Source organism: Zalophus californianus, chromosome 16 (assembly GCF_009762305.2).
Source record: "Zalophus californianus isolate mZalCal1 chromosome 16, mZalCal1.pri.v2, whole genome shotgun sequence".
In the NCBI taxonomy this organism is placed as follows: Eukaryota; Metazoa; Chordata; class Mammalia; order Carnivora; family Otariidae; genus Zalophus; species Zalophus californianus.
In genome coordinates, this window is record NC_045610.1 from 1,757,693 (window position 1) to 1,777,144 (window position 19,452).

General features: G+C 62.7%; 2 protein-coding genes across 23 annotated transcripts in view; one reads left to right on the plus strand and one right to left on the minus strand.

The window, feature by feature from the left end:
* Positions 1-1,295: 1,295 nt before the first annotated feature.
* Positions 1,296-12,412, plus strand: CHRNE (cholinergic receptor nicotinic epsilon subunit). Of its 7 annotated transcripts, XM_035724750.1 has the most exons (13): positions 1,296-2,379; positions 2,918-3,424; positions 8,565-8,707; positions 8,795-8,839; positions 8,950-9,059; positions 9,213-9,368; positions 9,485-9,585; positions 9,889-10,089; positions 10,167-10,281; positions 11,429-11,543; positions 11,670-11,856; positions 11,949-12,055; positions 12,151-12,412. In XM_035724750.1, the coding sequence occupies exons 2-13, from the start codon at positions 3,379-3,381 to the stop codon at positions 12,298-12,300; spliced, it is 1,476 nt and encodes a 491-aa protein (XP_035580643.1). In that variant the 5' UTR covers positions 1,296-2,379; positions 2,918-3,378; the 3' UTR covers positions 12,301-12,412. The 7 variants fall into 7 exon arrangements, with proteins under 7 accessions (XP_035580643.1, XP_035580641.1, XP_035580640.1 ...); XM_035724748.1 differs by having other exon boundaries at positions 8,565-8,839; XM_035724747.1 differs by having other exon boundaries at positions 9,485-10,089.
* A 699-nt stretch (positions 12,413-13,111) lies between these two features.
* MINK1 (misshapen like kinase 1) overlaps positions 13,112-19,452 on the minus strand; it is a 44,228-nt gene continuing 37,887 nt past the window's right edge. For 2 of the 16 annotated variants that reach the window (XM_027626424.2, XM_027626422.2), the window contains 18 exons: positions 18,920-19,180; positions 18,401-18,486; positions 18,136-18,246; positions 17,881-17,990; positions 17,644-17,732; positions 17,424-17,447; positions 17,146-17,306; positions 16,739-16,841; positions 16,514-16,651; positions 16,299-16,407; positions 15,770-15,937; positions 15,527-15,670; positions 15,209-15,343; positions 14,952-15,052; positions 14,718-14,867; positions 14,476-14,635; positions 14,234-14,373; positions 13,112-13,947 (listed from right to left, as the gene is read on the minus strand). In XM_027626424.2, the coding sequence (XP_027482225.2) occupies positions 13,864-13,947; positions 14,234-14,373; positions 14,476-14,635; positions 14,718-14,867; positions 14,952-15,052; positions 15,209-15,343; positions 15,527-15,670; positions 15,770-15,937; positions 16,299-16,407; positions 16,514-16,651; positions 16,739-16,841; positions 17,146-17,306; positions 17,424-17,447; positions 17,644-17,732; positions 17,881-17,990; positions 18,136-18,246; positions 18,401-18,486; positions 18,920-19,180 (2,274 nt within the window). In that variant the 3' untranslated portion in view covers positions 13,112-13,863. Of the gene's footprint in view, positions 13,948-14,233; positions 14,374-14,475; positions 14,636-14,717; positions 14,868-14,951; positions 15,053-15,208; positions 15,671-15,769; positions 15,938-16,298; positions 16,408-16,513; positions 16,652-16,738; positions 16,842-17,145; positions 17,307-17,423; positions 17,448-17,643; positions 17,733-17,880; positions 17,991-18,135; positions 18,247-18,400; positions 18,487-18,919; positions 19,181-19,452 lie in introns of all 16 variants that reach the window. The other 14 variants (XM_035724602.1, XM_035724599.1, XM_027626425.2 and 11 more) reach the window with 10 other exon arrangements.

Genomic DNA, 19,452 nt, shown 5'->3' on the forward strand with positions numbered 1-19,452 from the left:
CATAGGGAGAAACTCAATGTAACTTTGATCATACCTTCCCTTTAAAAATCAGTTTTACATGCTATTAAATAGAAAGGATCAAACAAGGGGGCGCCTGGCTGGCTCAGTAGGTGGAACGTGTGACCCTTGATCTCGTGGTCATGAGTTTGAGCCCACACTGGGGGTAGAGATTCCTTAAAAATAAAATCTTTAGGTTGTGCGTGGGTGGCTCAGTTGGTTAAGCTTCTGACTCTTGATTTTGGCTCAGGTCATGATCTCAGGGTCATGAGATTGAGCCCCATGTCAGGCTCCATGCTGGGTGTGAAGCCTGCTTAAGATTCTCCCTCTCCTCCCTCTCTCTAAAATCTTAGGAGATGCCTGGGTGGCTCAGTCGTTAAGCGTCTGCCTTCAGCTCAGGTCATGATTCCAGGGTCCTGGGATCGAGTCCCACATCGGGCTCCCTTCTCCGCGGGAAGCCTGCTTCTCCTTCTCCCTCTGCTACTCCCCCTGCTTGTGCTCCCTCCCTCTCTCTCTCTCTCTCAAATAAATAAATAAATAAAATCTTTTAAAAATAAACTAAAAAAAGAGAAAGGATCAAATGATCAGTAAAATAAATGTCTTCTGTAGAAACTGGTTGCATTTAATCAAAATGTGACATGTTATCTAATTCATTTAATACAGAGACAGCTTTCAAAGGCATGACAGTGGTCAGTCCTGATGGGCGTGAATGGATCTGCCTTTATGTTGCTTCAGTTCAAATGAGTAGAATTGAATTTTTTTTTAAAGATTTTATTTATTTGACAGAGTGAGCCCCCAGGCACCCCCAGAGTAGAACTGAATCCTTCACAGTCAACTATAGGCCCGCTGTTTTGCCATCGCTGATGTGGAGTAGAGTATTGGCAGGAGAAACGTTCATGATGACTAGTTCTCTCCTAACAAAGAATATCAAATGAAGGGTCTTTTTCATGATCTCATCACGGGACTGAGGGGACTTTTGGAAGGAAAATACAGTTGGGCAAGACAAAAACCTTCCCAAGAACATGGCCTGTGTGTCAGAAGTGTGTGCCCATAATTGTAAGGAGAAGGCGAGGATGCGAACGTGGAAGGAAAATAGGAATTGTGTCTGTTTTTTTTTTTTTTTAAGATTTTATTTATTTATTTGACAGAGACACAGCGAGAGCAGGAACACAAGCAGGGGGAGTGGGAGAGGGAGAAGCAGGCTTCCCGTTGAGCAGGGAGCCCGACGTGGGACTCGATCCCAGGACCCTGGGATCATGACCTGAGCCGAAGGCCGACGCTTAACGACTGAGCCACCCAGGCGCGCAGGAATTGTGTCTGTTTTGTATTTTTCACAACCATCATCCCTTACAGAAATGGACAAGACCCTCAAAACCTGAGCTGGGGCGTGAGCGAGCCAACAGTCCCTGTAAATATTTAAAGGAGCCTCTTGAGCATTAGAACACTGAGGTCTATGCTCTTGAGTGTGGTCCTCTGTGGCGCCCTGAAAGAGTAGGTCTTATTTTTATTATTATTTTTTCAACTTTTAGAAATGGAGTTGTAATTTATACACAGAGAAGCGCACCCATGGCTTTTTTTAAAAAGTCGAGTTCCACTTACTTCTAATACAAGTAGAGTAGATACTGTGTGTTCACGGAAGAAGATCCCCAGTGGGTAAGAGTCCACCGAGGCTTCTCATACCTTTTCCCTGTGAGGACGGCCCCCTCTTGGGGTTGGGGAGGAACCGGGCGTTCCTAGTGGTGGCTCTTCTCGGACTCTGAACCACGTTCTCCGGGGCTTCCAGAACCATCGGCAGGATCTGCGTGGCAGCAGTCGTGGTCCAAACAGCCCTCTCTTTCCGGAGCCAAGCCCACGACGTTCTAGAACGTTCCCTGGAATGCACTGTCTGTTCTCAGAGGAGAACTTACAGGAGACCTGGAATCAGGTAGCCAGAGTACATTCCTCCTCTCCTGCACCGGTGAGTCCCCCAGACTTTGTAGCCACGTGAGTAAAGAGGTCACGTCCTGGGGAGGGTGCGGGTGTCCTCCTGGGCCGGGGGGACCCCTGGCTGTGTCGGCTGCCCCAGATCCCCCCTCCTCTGCCTTCCCTCTCAACTCTACCTCCCCCATCTCTGTCTCTCTCATTTCTGCCCCTCCCTGCGGAATATTCTTAGTATGGAGTCTTCCCCGTTTTCATCTCTCTCCCAAGGAACCGGTGGCCCTCCTGCTCAGGTCTGCGTTCCCCTCCGACACCAGGACCACTGCCCCCCCCCCCAGGCATCTCTCCCCGCTCCCCATCGGTGCTGTTACCCTCGGGGAGGCGCCCAGCAGCTCAGGTGCCCCCCCCAACCTCGTGAGCCTTGGATGGTTTCCAGGAACAGAGGAGATGAGCCAGTGGCTCTGGGTTTGTCATTTGCTTGCCTTTGGGTTTATGGTTTGGACCCTACAGAAATATCTTTTTTTTTTTTTAAAGATTTTATTTATTTGAGAGAGAGAGCATGAGAGAGAGCATGAGAGGGAGCATGAGAGGGAAGAGGGTCAGAGGGAGAAGCAGACTCCCTGCTGAGCAGGGAGCCCGATGCGGGACTCGATCCCGGGACTCCAGGATCATGACCTGAGCCAAAGGCAGTTGCTTAACCAACTGAGCCACCCAGGCGCCCCCTACAGAAATATCTTATGGTTTTTCTTTATGGTCTCTGATTTGGGTCTGCAGGGGAGGGAAGAAAGGGGCCTTCTTCCCTCCAAGATAAAGAATACGCTGCTGCCAGCTTTACTGTAGGACTTTCTTGATTTCATTTTATATTCAGATTATCTGGCCCACCGAGCAGCAGTCGGGAGCTGAGGGTCTGGTGGTTATTTTGATGATGGGTTTTCTAGTTGTCCCAACAGGATTTATGTGATTAAGGCTTATTTTCTATATGAATGTACTATTTTATCTTCAGATTCTCTTATACTGAACAAAAACAGCTCAACCCTCTTCGTCAGCATGAGTAAATCAACGTAACAAGATAGCTTTCACCCGCGGGTTTGGCAAAAATTGTCAAGCTTGATGCTATTCTGTCCTGAGGAGGGCGCGAGGAAGACAAGCATTCTCGTACTCCGTTGGCGTGAATGGTATAAGAGGGTACCTGTTTTTTTTGGAGAACAGTTGGGCAAAAGGCACCGACGTTTTTTGGGGCTTTGTTTTTTTAACGCATTAACTTTTTGTCTCTGCTGTTTCCCTGCTAGGAATTTGCCCATTTGCAAAAGCAGAGCAAAGAGGAATGCATAAATTTGTTCACGCCGCAGAGCAGGTGATCGCAGAACCCAGAATGGTCCGCATCTTCAGTGTCTACCCGTCCGGGCGGGATCCCTTACCTGGGGCGCATGCGTACCACGGAGCACCGCGCAGCATCTCAGGAGAATGAGGGGCCCCGGGGGCGCGGGCCACACACTGCGCCACAGACCAGGTGAGCAGTTGCAGGAAGTTAACGTTCGGTTGCTTCTGTATCCATGTTCGGTCTAGAAAGATGCACATCTGGGGCGCCTGGGGGGCTCAATCGTTAAGCGTCTGCCTTCGGCTCAGGTCATGATCCCAGGGTCCTGGGATCGAGTCCCACATCGGGCTCCCTGCTCGGTGGGGAGCCTGCTTCTCCCTCTGCTTCTCTCTCTCTCTCTCTTTCTCTCTCTCTGTCTCTCATGAATAAATAAATAAAATCTTAAAAAAAAAAAAACAAAAAAAAAGGAAAGATGCACATTTAACAGAAGCTGTTAACCTTTGGGGAGAGGAACTGGGTGGGAAGAGGCATGATGTGATTTTGCATTTTTTCGTATAGTCGGCTCACGATGTTACATTGGTGTCAGGTGTAACACCTAGCGATTCAACAAGAAAGGTTTGAGTTTCATCATGTCTATTCTGGACTTTTCTGTGTTTTAGTGATGGCGTGTGTTTATTTTTTCGAAGAGACACATTATTATTCTATTACAAATGCTGAAACATTGGGACAGGTAGGTTGTCATGACTGGAAGGAAAACAGAAGAATTGCAGTTTTGGGATAACGGTTACCGCTGAGAAGGGTGAGGGGTAGTCTGTGGGGGGCCGGGAACGAGAGGTTTCCGGGGACGGTAAGAGGCTATTTCTTGGCGTGGATGGTGGGCATGTGTTTATTATTGCTCTTTTAACTGGTACAAATATTTTCTATACATACTTGTACATAGTATACACTTTATAATTTTAACAGAAGGCCCTATTAGGTGGGGCAGTAACTACCCTCAGGTTTTAGGTTGGCTTAACTTGACCTTGAGGCCATTCATTCGCTCTTCTATTTCAGACCTTCCTTTGCACTCCGCAGGCCCCTGCTTTATGCCTTTTTAGTTTCCGGCCTTCCCCTGTCTCCCTTAGTACTTTGTTCTCAATGCCACCAACCTGTGAACCTCTCCCAGTAATGTCCCTCCTTGGTCCTGAAAAGCAGGAAAATGCTGTATTCTGGGAGCAAATGGCTCAGATCTGCGCAAGAGTGGACTTATGAATTCATGAATTACCTACGCTTTTATCAAAGACCTGCCGTCTGCCAAGCTGCCCACTAAGTTCTGGGGATGGCAGGGGGAGCTGCCTAGGCCGGTCTGGCCGGCACTGATGGGCGGAGGGAGGGCGCTGCGGGCCGGGCAGACTGGGGAGGGGTCTGCAGGCCCACGGTGGGGGGGAGAGGGAGAATCCGTGTAATAACGTTTGCCATCCCTACATATAAAGGACAGCATGCATTGCTTTTTTATTGTCAGGAGAATCTTTCTGGGTATTGTGTTATGGGGCACTTTTGTTTTCTTTATGCTAGTTTGCTTTTTTTAATGCTACTACTTTTAAGTCAAAGGGGACTTTGTTGGAAAGATGCAGAGGTGACTCGTTCAAAGGAAGTGCTGAACAACCAGCCTGCAGGTGTCAGTGAGCGTAGCCTGGTCAGGGGTGGGGAGGCCCAAGGCCTTCTCTGGTCTGTGCGTCCCCGGTGCGTTGTCCGTCTCCCCGCGTGGCGACCAGCTGCCCCATGCCCCCGCGTGTAAGCGTCCTGCATGTAAGCGTCAGTGCCCCCAGCAGAGCACACCCTGCTTCCCGAGTCATTGCCGGACAACACTGTCAGGGAAGGATTTCCTCAGGCTGGGCTTGGGTTGGTGTCCTCCCCTGGACCCATCAACCCTGGCCAGAGGGTGGGCGTCTCTAAGTACCTGGTAGATCCTCTGGGGTCCCCTGGTTGGAGAAGGGACGGCGCTGGGAAGATGTTCCTTCATTTGCACTGACTTATCTGTTCAGTGTTTGTCGAGTGCTTCTGATGTGTGAGGCTCTGGCACTTGTGCTCTGAACACAGTAAACCAGCAAGGTCTCAGCGATCAGAGAACGTGGGTGCTAGTGAGGGGGGACAGTGTAGGAACCGAGGTCGGCCAGGCACTGCCTGGCTCAGCTGAACCCACTCTCCCTGTTGACAGAAGGAAGGGGGCCTCTTTCTGTTGTGTGCAGAGGGGGCCTCATCAGACCAGCTTGGGGATCTCCACTGTGAGCGGACCGATGGCTAAGAATCCAGCCAGGCCACGGAGGGCGGCCGCTGTTCCAAGAGGGCGAAGGAAGTAGTTGCCTGTTAGGGTGCGATCTTTGGGTCCAGTCTGGAAGTCAAGGTGTCCCCAGGAACAAATCTGTCAGGCTTTGGGGTGTTCATGACAGAAACACAAAGCCCAGGCCTGACTCAGGTGCCTGACCCCATGCACTGAGCAGGAAGCTTGGTGCCTCCAGCAGTTACCACCCTGAGCAAACCTGGAGGAAGACAGGCTCAGCTCTGCACCCGCACCAGCTTCGCAGCCGCACCACCTCCACACCCAGGCCCCAGCTCCGCACCCGCACCAGCTCTGCGCCCAGCCCCGCGCCCAGCCCCCAGCTCCACACCCGCACCAGCTCTGCGCCCAGCCCCCAGCTCCGCGCTCACACCAGCTCTGCGCCCGCACCAGCTGTGCACCCGCACCAGCTCCACGCCCAGGCCCCAGCTCCGCGCCCACACCAGCTGTGCACCCGCACCAGCTCCACGCCCAGGCCCCAGCTCCGCGCCCACACCAGCTGTGCACCCGCACCAGCTCTGTGCCCAGCCCCCAGCTCCGCGCTCACACCAGCTCTGCGCCCGCACCAGCTGTGCACCCGCACCAGCTCCACGCCCAGGCCCCAGCTCCACGCCCGCACCAGCTGTGCACCCGCACCAGCTCCACGCCCAGGCCCCAGCTCCGCGCCCACACCAGCTGTGCACCCGCACCAGCTCCACGCCTGCATCAGCTCCGCGCCTGCACCAGCTCCACGCCCAGGCCCCAGCTCCGCGCCCACACCAGCTGTGCACCCGCACCAGCTCCGCGCCTGCATCAGCTCCGCGCCCAGCCCCCAGCTCCGCGGCCACACCAGCTCCGTGCCCACCCCTGAGACAGTCTTAGGTCAACCCCCTGCCTGTTCCTGGCCTGCACCTGCAGCCTCAGGGCCTCGGGCAGGGAGTTGGGGGGCAGTGGGAACAAAGTCCGAACTTTGCCCCCGAAGAGGGCAGCCGCCACCATGAGAAAGCTGGGCCCACATCGCAGAGGGGCTTACAAGGCAGCGAGAAAAGGCAGGCCGGTCAGGATCCAGAGGAGCACAGAGCAGAGCTGAGGTGGGAAGGGCGGGAGTGGCGGGTCCCTGGAGCTGCCTTGGCCTCCGACACGGCCCCGTCTGTCCCAGTCCTCGCGGAAGCCCACCGGACACCTGCCCTGTGGAGCTGCTTCTTGTAACACAGGGAAGCCAAATGACGCGGTGCCCCAGCTACCCTCGGACCACGCTGCTGTCACCGAAGGCCACCCCCTCCTGCTGGCCGCTACGGTTTATCCAGCTCTAGAATCCGAGTGGCTGGGCCAGGGCAGGGGCCTTGCAGGGCCCTTTCGCGTCCCATAAACCCCTGCATTTGTCAGAGCTCTTGGCCCAGGGACCACGGAATAGACCGCTGCACAGATCGGAGCCAGTGCATCCACCGGCCGCGTGCATGGAGCTGAGCTGGGCCCAGCACATCCGCTCTGCGGGGCTGGAGGGCAGAGGGCGGAAGGATGAGCCTGTTCGCCGTGGAAGGAGCGGCTTCAAGGACGCCTGGGAAATGGGACAAGCTGCACGGACCCTCTGGCTTTTGGGGTCCTCGCTTGTAACACGGGCGCGAGGAGGAGGGACCTCACAGGTAGAGGAAGAACACCCCAAAAGGACGGACATGAAAGCGTTTTGTCAAGTGTGAAAGGAACACAGCGGCACATGATCAGTAAAGCTGACTGCCGGAGCTCCAGCGTCACTGCCCACCGGCTCTTGTGACCGTGGACCTGACCAGAGTCCCCCTTCGTACTTTCGGGACAACGGAAACCACCTCCCCAGATTAGCATGAGGACGCAATGGGCAAGGCACAAAAAGCGCATGCGCAAACACGGACAGCTTCTTAAAGAAAAAAACCAGATCCCTGGCACCCCAACTCTGGCATCCTCCTAACTCAGGGCTCTTTGGGGACGGAACCTAGGAAGAGGAATTGTAAGCAAGCACCTCAGATGATCGACTAGGGTGGTCCAAGGACACTTTAAGATAAAATCGCAAAGAATCAGTTCAAGTGTACTTGGGGCGGGAAGGCGTTATCACCAGATGTGGCCACAAGGTGGCAGCAGAGAGGCCAGGAGAACCGGGCGTCTGTGGCAGGTCCCGCGAGGGGCCGCGGGTGGGCCCACCTGGGATTTAGGCTGTTGGGGGGAGGCCGCCCTATTGCCGCAGGGTCTCGTTGCCAGGTGGTCTGTTCCTGCCGAGTGATCCCCTGCGGCCGCCTGTCTTATTACCAGCTTTGTGGAGACTTCGCCAGACTCCGCGGGCGGAAACCGCATTGCTGTGGCCTTGGCTGGGCCGGGGGTGGTGGTAACGTGTTCCACGTGAGTGACAGGAGGCAAGGGGTGTCACCTGCACAGGGCGGCTTACTCAAGGGACACCAGCGCATGTTCAGAGCAGGGCCACCCCCTGCCCCCACTGCCAGGCTTGTGGTTCCAGGTGCTCTTCAAGGACCTGCACCTGCACCCGGTTGCTCCGGCCGGAAGAAGGTCGGGTCTGTGGCCGCAGCGCCGGCCAAATAGCGGGCAAAGGATGCTGGGATGGGGCAGCTGCCTCTGGGAGCAGCCAAAATGTCTCTGGCTGCAGTAGCGGTGGGAAGAGGATTAGGTGACAGTCCCCTAACCCAGCCCGGAACTAACACCCTCCTCCCTCCCTCCCACACCCTGGCCTGCCCCCCTAAAGCCTGCCAGGGCTCAGAATAACCCCGAGGACCAGACAGCGCGATGGCAGGGGCCCTGCTGGGCACCCTGCTCCTCTTGCAGCTCCTCGGTAGGGACAAGGGTCGGCCACACGCACAGGGAGAGGGACGCCCAGGGACGGGGCAAAGACGGGAAACCGAGAAGCAGGCTTGGTACCTGGCTCAGGAGACAGGGAAGGGCACAGAGCCTCAGAGACACATGCAGCAGAGCCCTGTGCAGACCCGGAGGCGGCAGAGAGGGCCCCCCTCCCAGCCCTTCCTCTGCTGCGAGCCCACCACTTGACCCCATCCCCAGGCGGAGGTGAGGCGAAGAACGAGGAGCTGCGTCTTTACCACCATCTCTTCGACAACTATGACCCAGAGCGGCGGCCAGTGAAGGAGTCTGAAGAGACTGTTACCGTCACCCTCAAGGTCACCCTGACCAACCTCATCTCCCTGGTACGGTACCCCGCCCGCACCCCCGAGCCTGACATTGCACCCCTGGCTCTGGAATCCCACTTCCACCATCCTGACCCTTGTCCGCAGAACGAGAAAGAGGAGACCCTCACCACCAGCGTCTGGATTGGAATCGTGAGTCCAATCTGGGAAACAGCGGGAGGTCTTGGGCCCTTTCTCCCAGTCTCCTGGCGTCACCAGGTGGGAGGTGCAGGGCACCGGAGCGCACCACCCCCACTCCTTAGGACTGGCAGGATTACCGGCTCAACTACAGCAAGGACGACTTCGGCGGTGTGGAGATCCTGCGGGTCCCCTCGGAACTCGTCTGGCTCCCAGAGATCGTGCTGGAAAACAAGTGAGCGGGGCGGACAGGAAGCCGAGGACCAGGGGCTGGGCTGCACCTGGCGGGAGGGGGGCTGGGCTGCACCTGGCGGGCCGCGGCTGGGCTTGCTGGGAGGGCGAGGGGGTCGCGGGCCCGGGCGGACGCCGGCTCTGTCGCGGCCCACAGCATTGACGGCCAGTTCGGAGTGGCCTACGACGCCAACGTGCTGGTCTACGAGGGCGGCTCCGTGAGCTGGCTGCCCCCGGCCATCTACCGCAGCACCTGCGCCGTGGAGGTCACCTACTTCCCCTTCGACTGGCAGAACTGCTCTCTCGTCTTCCGGTGGGACGAGCTGCTCAGGGGCGGGAGTGGGGGTAGGGGGGTGACTTCGGGGTGGTGGGGCGGGGGACGGGCCGGGTCCGAGCTTCCCCCCGTGCGGGCCGGCCCTGGTTCCGCAGCTCGCAGACCTACAACGCCGAAGAGGTGGACTTCGTTTTCGCCGTGGACGACGAGGGCGAGACCATCAACAAGATCGACATCGATACCGAGGCCTACACTGGTGAGGCCTCCTGCTCCGAAAACCCGCCCCTAGACGGGGTCCAGGGAGGGGACTCGCCGAGTGCGGTGGCCCCAGGCCATCGAGGCCGGGGCTGGACACCGTCAGCCGGCCTTGACCTTGCCCCTCCCCCGAAAGCACTCTCGACGGTCGCGCCCGAACCGCCTTCGCCCGGACGGCCCAGACCTCCCGTGGCCCCACCAGCTGGGGCGGGCCGGCCACACCCTCTCCCCCGCCCGGAGCCCCAGGTGTCGCGGCCAGATGTGCGGGCCCTCGGGCCGGCTGACCGAGCCTCCCGCCCCGCAGAGAACGGCGAGTGGGCCATTGACTTCTGCCCTGGGCTGATCCGTCGCCCCGACGGCGCCTCCGCTGGCGGCCCCGGGGTCGTCGACGTCATCTACACGCTCATCATTCGCCGGAAGCCGCTCTTCTACGTCATCAATATCATCGTGCCCTGCGTGCTCATCTCGGGCCTGGTGCTGCTCGCCTACTTCCTGCCGGCGCAAGGTAAGGGGCGGCCGAGACCCTAACCCCGGGCGCGCTGCTGGCGGCGGGGCCTTGCTCTCACCGGGCGCTCCCTCCAGCCGGCGGCCAGAAGTGCACCGTCTCCATCAACGTCCTGCTCGCCCAGACCGTCTTCCTGTTCCTGATTGCGCAGAAAATCCCCGAGACGTCGCTGAGTGTGCCGATGCTGGGCAGGTGACGGCGAAGGGTCCCGGAGGGGACCCACGCGCGCGGGCGGGCATGGCCACGCGACACGGGGAGCATCTCCGGGGTCCCGGCCCGGCTGGGCTTTATTCGAGCGTGGGGCGGGGCTGGGGCGGCGGGGGGTTCTCCGGTCCCCCGTCCTCCGCGCTGCTGCTGGACGCCACCTTGAGGTCCCCTGAGTATCTCTGTCGGGGGCGGGCCGGCTCAGTGCCCCACCCCCAGCCCCGCCGCGCCCCGCCGCCTCCGGCCCCCAACTCCTCCCCCCTCCATCTCCGTCCTGAACTCACCGGTCCCCCGGCGGTCTCGAGGCCCAGCTGACGCCCCCACTGCTGCAGGAGGGAGGCGGACCCCTGTAGGCCCCGCCCGCACAGGCACAACCACGCCCCCTGCAGCACCAGCCGGGCACTCGCGCCCGCCGCAGCTGCCGCCTGCCGAGCCCCGTGCCCCGCGGCCTGGGCTACCCGGGCCAGCGCTCCGCCCGGGTCCCCGGCGCCTGGGGCTGGGCCCGGGCTGCCGGCGCCGCCGTCCAGTCTCCGCACCTCCTGCTGCAGCCACAGGGCTGAGATCTGCGGTGGGGGGTGCAGGAGTTGGTGGGGGATGCAGGGGTCCCTAAGCCCCTTCCCGCCCCTCGGCAGCCCCCCCGAAGCCCCTCGCGCCCCACCTCGAACAAGGTGGCGCCGCAGCTCACGACGCTGGCCGCGGCCTCTCTCAGCACCAGTCCCAGGGTGGGCTTCGGGGCGGGCGGCCCCTGAAGCTCCCGCGGCTCGCGGGCCTCGAGCTCTCGGAACCTCTGCTCCAGATACTCGTGGGCTGCGGCCACGGCGAGTTCCAGGGAGGACAGGAGCGGGGGCTGCAAGGCCACCTGCATAAGGAGCGGGGGCGTCGAGGCCGTCGGGTCACGGGGCAGAGCTCACAGGGCCGCCAGCCGCGGGCGGGGCCGCTGGCGTAGCCTCACCTCCGTGGAGCTGTGGAAGTGGTAGACCCACAGCACGGTTTCCAGGGAGCTGGGGGTCCCCTTCATGGCCGCCGGCGGAAAAGGCGGCATCGGGTCCGCGCGCGCTGTCTGGCCCTGCTGGGGAGGAGCAGCCTCCCCGGCGGGGAGGGCCGTTTGTGAGGTCACGCGCGGCGGGCCCCGCAGGTACCTCATCTTCGTCATGGTGGTTGCCACGATCATCGTCATGAACTGCGTCATCGTGCTCAATGTGTCTCTGCGGACGCCCACCACGCACACCGTGTCCCCTCGGCTGCGCCACGTAAGCGCCGGGAGGGCGGGGCGCGGCCCCGGGAGGGCGGGGCCTGGGGCGCGGCCCCCGGGAGGGCGGGGCCTCGGGCACGGCCCCCGGGGGCGGGGCCTCGAGCTCGGCCCGCCCCGCCGCCAGGTCCTGCTGGAGCTGCTGCCGCGCCTCCTGGGCTCGGGCGCGCCCCGCGAGGCTCCCCAGACCACCTCCCCGCCCAGGCGCGCGTCGTCCGTGGGCCTGCTGCTCCGCGCCGAGGAGCTGATACTGAAAAAGCCGCGGAGCGAGCTCGTGTTTGAGGGGCAGAGGCACCGGCACGGGGCCTGGACCGGTGAGCAGAAGGGCCCGGGCGGGCGGGCTGGCGCGGACGGCTGCGGCGGGGCGGGCACCCCGGTGACCCTCCCCTCCCGTGCGCCCCACCAGCCGCCCTCTGCCAGAGCCTGGGCGCCGCCGCCCCCGAGGTCCGCTGCTGCGTGGACGCCGTGAACTTCGTGGCCGAGAGCACGCGGGACCAGGAGGCCTCCGGCGAGGTGGGACAGGCCCCGGGGGGCGGGGGCGGGTGGTCACCTGGAGGCCTCGTCCCTGGCGCCGCGGGAGACGCAGCTTGTGTCCGCCCCCTCCCCAGGAGGTGTCCGACTGGGTGCGCATGGGGAAGGCCCTGGACAACATCTGCTTCTGGGCCGCCCTGGTGCTCTTCGGCGTGGGGTCCAGCCTCATCTTCCTCGGGGGCTACTTCAACCAAGTGCCCGAGCTGCCCTACCCGCCGTGTATGTAGACGGCTTCTCCCCCCGCCCCCATTTCCGGAAGAAAACCGATTTTGAAAAACATGCTGCTGGCCCATGCTGTATTGTGAGCCTTTACCCGCTGCCATAATAAACCCGCGCTTCGCCAACTTCACAGAGATGCTGTGCGCGCCCGCACGTGGGGTTGTCTGCACACGTGGGGTTGTGTCCACGTGGGGTTGTCTGCGCGAGCACGTGGGGTTGTCTGCGCGAGCACGTGGGGTTGTGTCTGCACACGTGGGGGTGTGCGCGCACACGGGGGTGTGTGCACACGGGTCTGCGTGAGCACGTGGGGGTGTGCACACGTGGGGGTTTGTACACGTGAGGTGTCTGCCCCATGGGGGGTGTGTCTGCCCCCACGTGGGGTTGTGCCTGTGCACACGTGGGGTTGTACGCGTGCACGTGGGGGTGTGTGCACGTGCTTGTGTAGGTCCGGCCACCGGTCGGGAGATCGGAAGCAGACGACAGTACTCCAGAAAGCACTCATCACCCCTCCATCCAGCCTTGCTGACCCCCCAGCTCTGAGCAGCCCCCGGCCCCTGTGACCCTCTCACTCTAGAAGCTGCTGCCTCCTTCTGGGTTGGAAACTGAAGGGGCCCCTCCACGGGACTTCACGTGAGGCGGCTGGAACCAGGAAGCCAGGCCCCTCCCTGGGGGAGCCAAATGCCCTCAGCGAAGCCCCCCCCCCCCCCAAGGCCACAGGGATAAGGCCCCCTCAGCCGCGCCCTCCCTCCCAGCCCTGCAGGCTTCCGCTGGTTGGTATCCAGGACTGGGAAAAGAAACAGTAAAACGGGCCCGAGATGGTAGGAGCTGGTTGAATTGTCTTTATTAACAAACGGAATATCCAAGGCCACTACATTGAGGAGGAGCGGGCGGGTGGGGCTACTTGCTGCTCACACTATATACAGAGGCAAGCAAGGGGGTGCGGGGTGGGGGGGCGAGAGCTCCCTGCTCCCTCCCTCCACCAGGGAAGGACAGAGGCTAGAAAGAAATGGGGTTGGAAAGGGGGAAATGTTTTGGCTGGCGGGGTCCCCCCTCCAGTCCCTGGGGTTTGGGGGGAGGGGAATCATTAAAGTGCTTTCAGAAAATGAGGAAATGGTCCCTGCCCCTGGAGTGGCGGGCAACCCCCCTGAAACCTAGGGCCCAGTGACCCCCCCCAGGGTCTGGTACATTCAAGGGGGGAGCCGGCTCCCCTGACGTGCAAATGAAGGGGCCCAGGGCCCTGCCCGGTCAGCAGCAGTGGGGTCCGGGGTCCACGCCCCAAGCACTCTCCTCTGAAGCGGAGAAAAGGGGGGTGGGGCTCGGCCATCCCGATTCCGGGGAAGGGGAAGTTGTACCTCTCCCCGGAATCGGGACAGGCACAGTTCTGGAGAGAAGAACGTATGGGGGGGGAGGGGCAAGAGAGAGACAGGATGGTCACGTGATCACAAAAGCATCAGGGGTCAGAGGTCACGTTCCCAGCAGGCTCCAGTGAATCAAACCAGTCAAAAGCAAAAGCCCGGGGAGGGGAAAGAAGGGCGGCCTGGGGGGGTCTGGCTGTGGGCACGGCTGCGCCATCACCAGTTCATGATGCAGTTACGGTTCAGCGTCATGAAGTAAACTTGGCTGCTGCCCCCGGAGCGCACTGAGGCGAAAAACACCTGTGGGGCAGGACAAGTCGGCACTGAGGGCTGGGGGGGGGGGGGTCTCGGGTAACTGGGCGCAGGAGCGAGGAGGCGGCTAGAAACCGCACAACGCAGTGGTGGCGCCTCCCACCCCAGAGGCCGAGATGCTTGGGGAGAGGCAGCCGGCAACCACGGGGAAGGGGTCCGGGGAGCAGGGCGGGGCTCCCAGAAACTGAAGGCCAGGGAAGGGCAGGCTGCGCCCCCAGAACCCCCTCCCAGGAAGAGCGGACGGCCAGCCCAGGCCAGGACAAGGGGCTCCCACCTTGTCGTTCCGCTCGCACAGGAACTTGAGCCTCTGGGCCCGTTTGTGCATGAAGACGCCGTCCAAGTGGCCGGTCTCCACCGAGCGGATCTCGATGGCTTTCTCGCCCCAGCCCATGATCTGGTTGGAGCAGATGTAGGCTGGGGGCGAAGGGGATGAGGGGCAGTGAGTGGGCTGCAGCTCCGGCCCGGGGGGGGGGGGGGGGGGGGGGGCTGGGGGCGCGGGGCGGGCGCCTCACTCACCCACAGAGGTGGGCATCTCTCCCCACTGCAGCACCACGTCCTTGATGATCCGCCCGTAGGTGTTCACGTAGACACCCTCGTCCTCGTAACAGAGCAGCATCTCCATGCCGTCGGTGTTGGGGAGGAAGATGATGGCGTGCGGCGTGATCTGGCTCTGGATCTGGGGGGCACAGGGCGGGCTGCAGGCCGGGCACCCAGAGCCCGAGGGCCGGCGGCCCCGCCCCGCGGCCCCACCCGCTTACGTGCACGGGGATGTAGACGTCGTAGCTGTTGCCCGAGTCCACGTCCACGGCGTGGAAGCCGGCGCTGGAGCCATAGATGACCTTGAGCCGCTGACCCTCTTCCACTGTCAGGTCGACCAGCAGGGGGCGGTGAGGGAGGTCGGCGAAGGACTGCGGAGGGGAGAGGGGCTCAGGGGCCGTGGCGGGGGGTGGCCAGCGGTGCCGGGCAGGTGGGGGGTCCGCAGCCGGGGCTACCTTGAAGGCCATGAACTTGTGGTAGGGCTTGGGGGCCCAGGCGTACACCTCCACGGAGCTCTTGAGGGCGATGACCAGGAACTTGATGCGCTCGTATTTCACTGGGGGGCAGGGAAGGAGAGGGTCCCCCAGGCGAGTCACCGAGCGCGCCCCGCCCCCTCCTCCAGTCACCCAGCCTCTGGCGTCGAGGCTCCGCCGCGCAGCCCAGGCCCCCTGGTTCCGTCTCCTCCTCAACCCCTCTGCAGTGACCTCCTCACCCACGCGGTAGTGCCCACAGCCCTCCATGTCCCCCACGGTGGTCCAGCCCTGCTTCTTCTCCACTTCTGGGTCGTTGTGCAGAATCTTGTTCCGGAGCCAAGACAGGTAATACACCCGCAGTTTATTCCTTTTCCCTGAGAGCGGACACACAGCCCTCACCGGAGGTCCAGCGCCCACCGCCCTCAGTCGTCCACACCCCACAGGGGCCGCCACGGGACGCCCCACCTCCCCCCCCCCCGCCCGGGCTGCAGGGGGCAACAGAGAGCCCGGGGGTCCCCGCCCCACGTGCGCCCCCGCCCCACGTGCACCCCGCGTGCCTGAGATGGTGATGAGCAAGTTGAGCCCTTCCAGCACGTCCATCTGCTGGAAGCGCCGCCGCCCGATGAGCCCGTACACCTTGCCCTGCCCGCTTCGGTCCAGCAGCATCAGGCCGTTCTCCGTGCCCACCAGCAGGTTGACACCTGCAGCGGAAGCCGTAGGGCAGGTCACCAGCAGCCCAGCCTCTCCCGAGCTGGAGCACAGGGGTGCGCTGCACCCCGCTCTCCCCGCCCCCGGCTCACCCCATAGGGCCGCACAGAGGATCTCTGAATTGAACCGCTTCTTGTACTTCCGAATCTCGGGGGTCTCGCTGTGGGCACGGGTGTTGGTGGGGTTCACGTTGACCACAGAGCCTTTCCGCACGTCGTACTGGAGCTGATCCAGCCGGCTGCCCTCCCCCCCAACCAGGGCTGCGAGAAAGAGGAGAGGGAAAGGGGGAGGAGAGCTGCAGCCCCCTCCCCCGTCACTCCTCACCGCACCCCTGGGTTGGGCGGGGTGGGAGGGGCCTCCTCTGAGCACTCAGCAGGACCAGGGAGGGGTGCAGAAAGGAGGAGGTGCACGGAAAGGTGGAAATGGGGCAGGAGGCCTGGCAAAATCCCCGCCCCGTCCCTCGGGTGCCCAGGCCGCTCGGAGCATCTTTCCCGTGGGCCAACGGGGCCTCAGGCGCCCTCGCTGCCTCTGTCCCCGGGCAGGCGCTCGGGCCCAGGTGGAGGCCGCAGCCGCCTGCGCCCTCCCCGGGGCCTCGCGCCTCGCACGGCCTCCCGTCCTCACCTGTGATGGGGATGGTGTCCCCGCTGCCTCCAGGCTGGTAGATCCCTAGGTCCACGAACATCGTGAATGAGCTCTTACCGGGGGCCTTCACCAGCCCGCGAGACTGGTACTGTGGGGGTGCAGCTGCGGTCAGGCAAACGCTCGCGACCCGGGCCCCCCCCCCCAGCACCCCTGCCCACTGCCGCACGGCGCCGGGGCTGCATCTGCCCGCTTACGTCGCCGCCTCCGTCCTTCAAGGGGGGGCTGTGACCTTTGCCACTCTCGGTGGGCGAGTGGCCGGGCTGCACCACGTCGGGGAGGTTCGTGTAACCGTTGCTGTCCGCGTGGAGCAGGCTGCGCTCCTCCTCGGGAGTCTGAGGAACGGAGAAAAGGCAACCAGTGCTGGGCGGAGCAGGGGGCACGGCAGGTGCTCGAAACGGGGGCGGGGGGTCCCCACTCACGCGCTGGACCACCATGGTGCCGCCCCCATAGGGGGTCTGGGCGCCGGCTATCTCCTCCACGTCGTGGACCACCATGGTGCTGACGCTGTCGGTGTCCCCGTCACTGCCACGGGAGAGAGAACTGTCGTCTGCCCCCAGGTCCTGCCCACAGCGGGGAGCGGACCGACAGGGAGGCCCAGTGCCCTCCCCTCGACACTGCCCTGCCGGGGTGTGGGGGGGTGCGTGTCCCCGCGCTGGCGCCCCGGGGGGGCGGCCCGCCCTCAGCTGCCGCAGCAGTGGCCGACATGGGGATGCTAGCCCAGACCCCGTTCTCTAGAGAAGAGAAAGGGGGCCTGACCGGCAGTGGTAGCCAGGGTCCCCCAACCTGGGAAAGGGGGAGTCTGCCCTCCCCCAGGATGCCCCCATACCGGGCCCCGGGGGTGTCTCTGCTCCCCTCGGACGGCTCGCCGTTGCTTTCCTCCTCGTCTTCGCTGCTCTCCACCTCCTCGCTGGACGACGAGTAGTCCATGGCCTTCTTGGGAGGCCGCGGGGCCTCGTCCAGGGCTCGCTCTTTCAACAGCACGAAATCCTGTGGGGGTGGGGGCCCGGCACGTGAGGAGGGAAGACTGGGGAGGGAGGGGGGCGGGAACGAAGGCAGCCAGAGAAGGAGCAGGCAACAGGGATTCCCCAAGCAGGCCTTACTGACCTCACCAATGGCGCGCTTATAGCTCTGGGAGGGGCCGCAGGGGTGCAAGGGCAGCCGGGAGGAGCAGGAGAGAGGTGAAGAAAGGTCAGTAGCTGAGAAGTGCAGCCCACGGCCCCTTCGTACCAGGTTACAGAGGGCCCGGCCGGGGCTCCTGGGGGCTCCAAGGCCCCAAGCCCCCACCCGGGAGCAGATGGGGCCACAGCTGCTTCCGGTGACTTACTGCGGGCCGGCCTGGCCGGGAGCGGTGGTCCTCAGGCTTGGCTTTGTGGCCGGGGGAGAGCACTGGGGAGCTATCCAGTTTGGAGGAGGCTGGATCAGGCAAGGTGGGAGAAGGGAGGTCATGGACACCTGGCCACCCTCGGTGATCCACAGCCAGCCGGGGCCCCTGCCCCCCGCCACCGAGCCCCCGGTCCATCTGACAGACCAGCCCACAGGCCGCAGAGTGGGCAGGCCGTACCTCCCACGCGGTTCCGCTCCAGCGAGCCAGCCTGGGGCAGGTGCCCATGAGAGGGGAGGGCGCCTTCTGGGCGCTCCCAGCCAGGGTCGCTCCTCCTGAGGTCAGGGTTGCTGTAGGAGGGCAGAGGCAGGTCAGGAGAACAGGTGCCCCCCCCCCTTCCAGCATGGAGCTGCAGCACAGAGGGGGCCACCACCAGGGGTGGAAGAGAAGCCCATGGCAGAAATGAGAGCGGGGGGGGGGGGGCAACTCCATTACCTACAGGCGTTGGGCGGGCCAGGGGGCTGAGCAGGGGACCCTGGAGGCTTGGGGGTGCCCCGCTCTGCCCGCCTTTGCAGATAGATTTGCCAGGCGGAGTTGCTGCGAGGTCTGTGGAGGGAGCACAGGGGTGCCGGGGGGCGGGGCAGGGGGCGCTGAGGTGACGGGGTAGGGCTTGCCCACTCCTAAGTGGGTAACCTAGCAACCTCTCCTGTGGCCCCCCCCAGCCCCGGGGCCACCATGCAACCTCCCCCCCAGGGGCTACCTGGCGCGGACAGCCTGAGTGGGCCGGGCCCCTCCAGCCCCACTGGTGTTGAGGGCGGCAGCGATGGAGGAGGTCCTCTGAGGCACCTGAGCGGGGAGCAGGTCAGTGCGTGGTGCCAGCGCCCTACTGGTCGCCCCTGAAACGCACCCTTGCCTCGGCCCCAACAGGTGTTCTCCCCAGCTTCCGCGGACACGCAAACCGAGATTAAGGAAGCTCCCGAATCTTCCACTGTCATGAAGCTGAGACTCCAGCCCAGCAAGTCTGCCCGCCTGGGGCTTCCTCAAAAGCCCTGGGCATGCTTCCGTTCCCTCACTCAGCCCTGGGAGCAGGGACGCAGTCCCCGAGCAGGCAGCCCGCCCTCTGGCCTGTAAAGCTCATGGGACAGGGCCCAGGGCAGGCGCCTGGCCCTTCGCTTCCCTTCCAGCCCTGAACCCCATCTCCGCCTTGCCCACCCCCAACAACTCCTCCTTGTCCTTCCTGTTTCTCTTCTCTTTCTCCATCCCGTGGTAGGGCCCTTACCTTGGGGGGGGCCTCAGGGTCAGGCCGGACCCAGGCTGGGGGGTTTGGGCTGGGGCCAGGCCCTTCGGAGGTGGGATCTGAATTCTGGCGGATGACGGCTCCTCGGGCGCTAGGCGTGGCAGTGGGCGTGGGGATGGCGGGGTCGGGCTCAGGGGAGGCTGGGAAGGCAGCCAGGTTTCGGGTGGGCTGGTCCTGCAGGGACTGGGATCGGGGTACAGGCGCTGCATATGGCTTCAGTGGGACCCGGTGCGCCACCAGGCTCTGCAGGGAAAGACCAGGGAGGGTGGGCTGCCCGCTCTGGGAGGAGGGAGTGAGGAAAGCCTCTGGCTTCCAACTGCCCGTCCGAGGAGAGGAGTTCTGGAAGCCCCAGAACGGCTGAGACGGGACCAGACTCACGCACGGCAGACAAGGGGCTGTCTTTGCCCCCGTACCAAGATCCGTGACCCCTGGCTGAGGGCGTGTGTGTGTACGTGCAAGTATCGTGTGCGCGTGTGAGCACACAGCTGTGCCACAGTCATGCAGAGGGAGGCTCC

Coding starts and splice junctions, on each gene's coding strand:
- CHRNE (XM_035724745.1), top strand. CDS start 3,379: ATGAGGGGCCCCGGGGGCGCGGGCCACACACTGCGCCACAGACCAG. Junction 3,425..8,564: donor CACACTGCGCCACAGACCAG/GTGAGCAGTTGC, acceptor CCCCATCCCCAG/GCGGAGGTGAGGCGAAGAAC. Junction 12,056..12,150: donor ACCAGGAGGCCTCCGGCGAG/GTGGGACAGGCC, acceptor CCCCCTCCCCAG/GAGGTGTCCGACTGGGTGCG.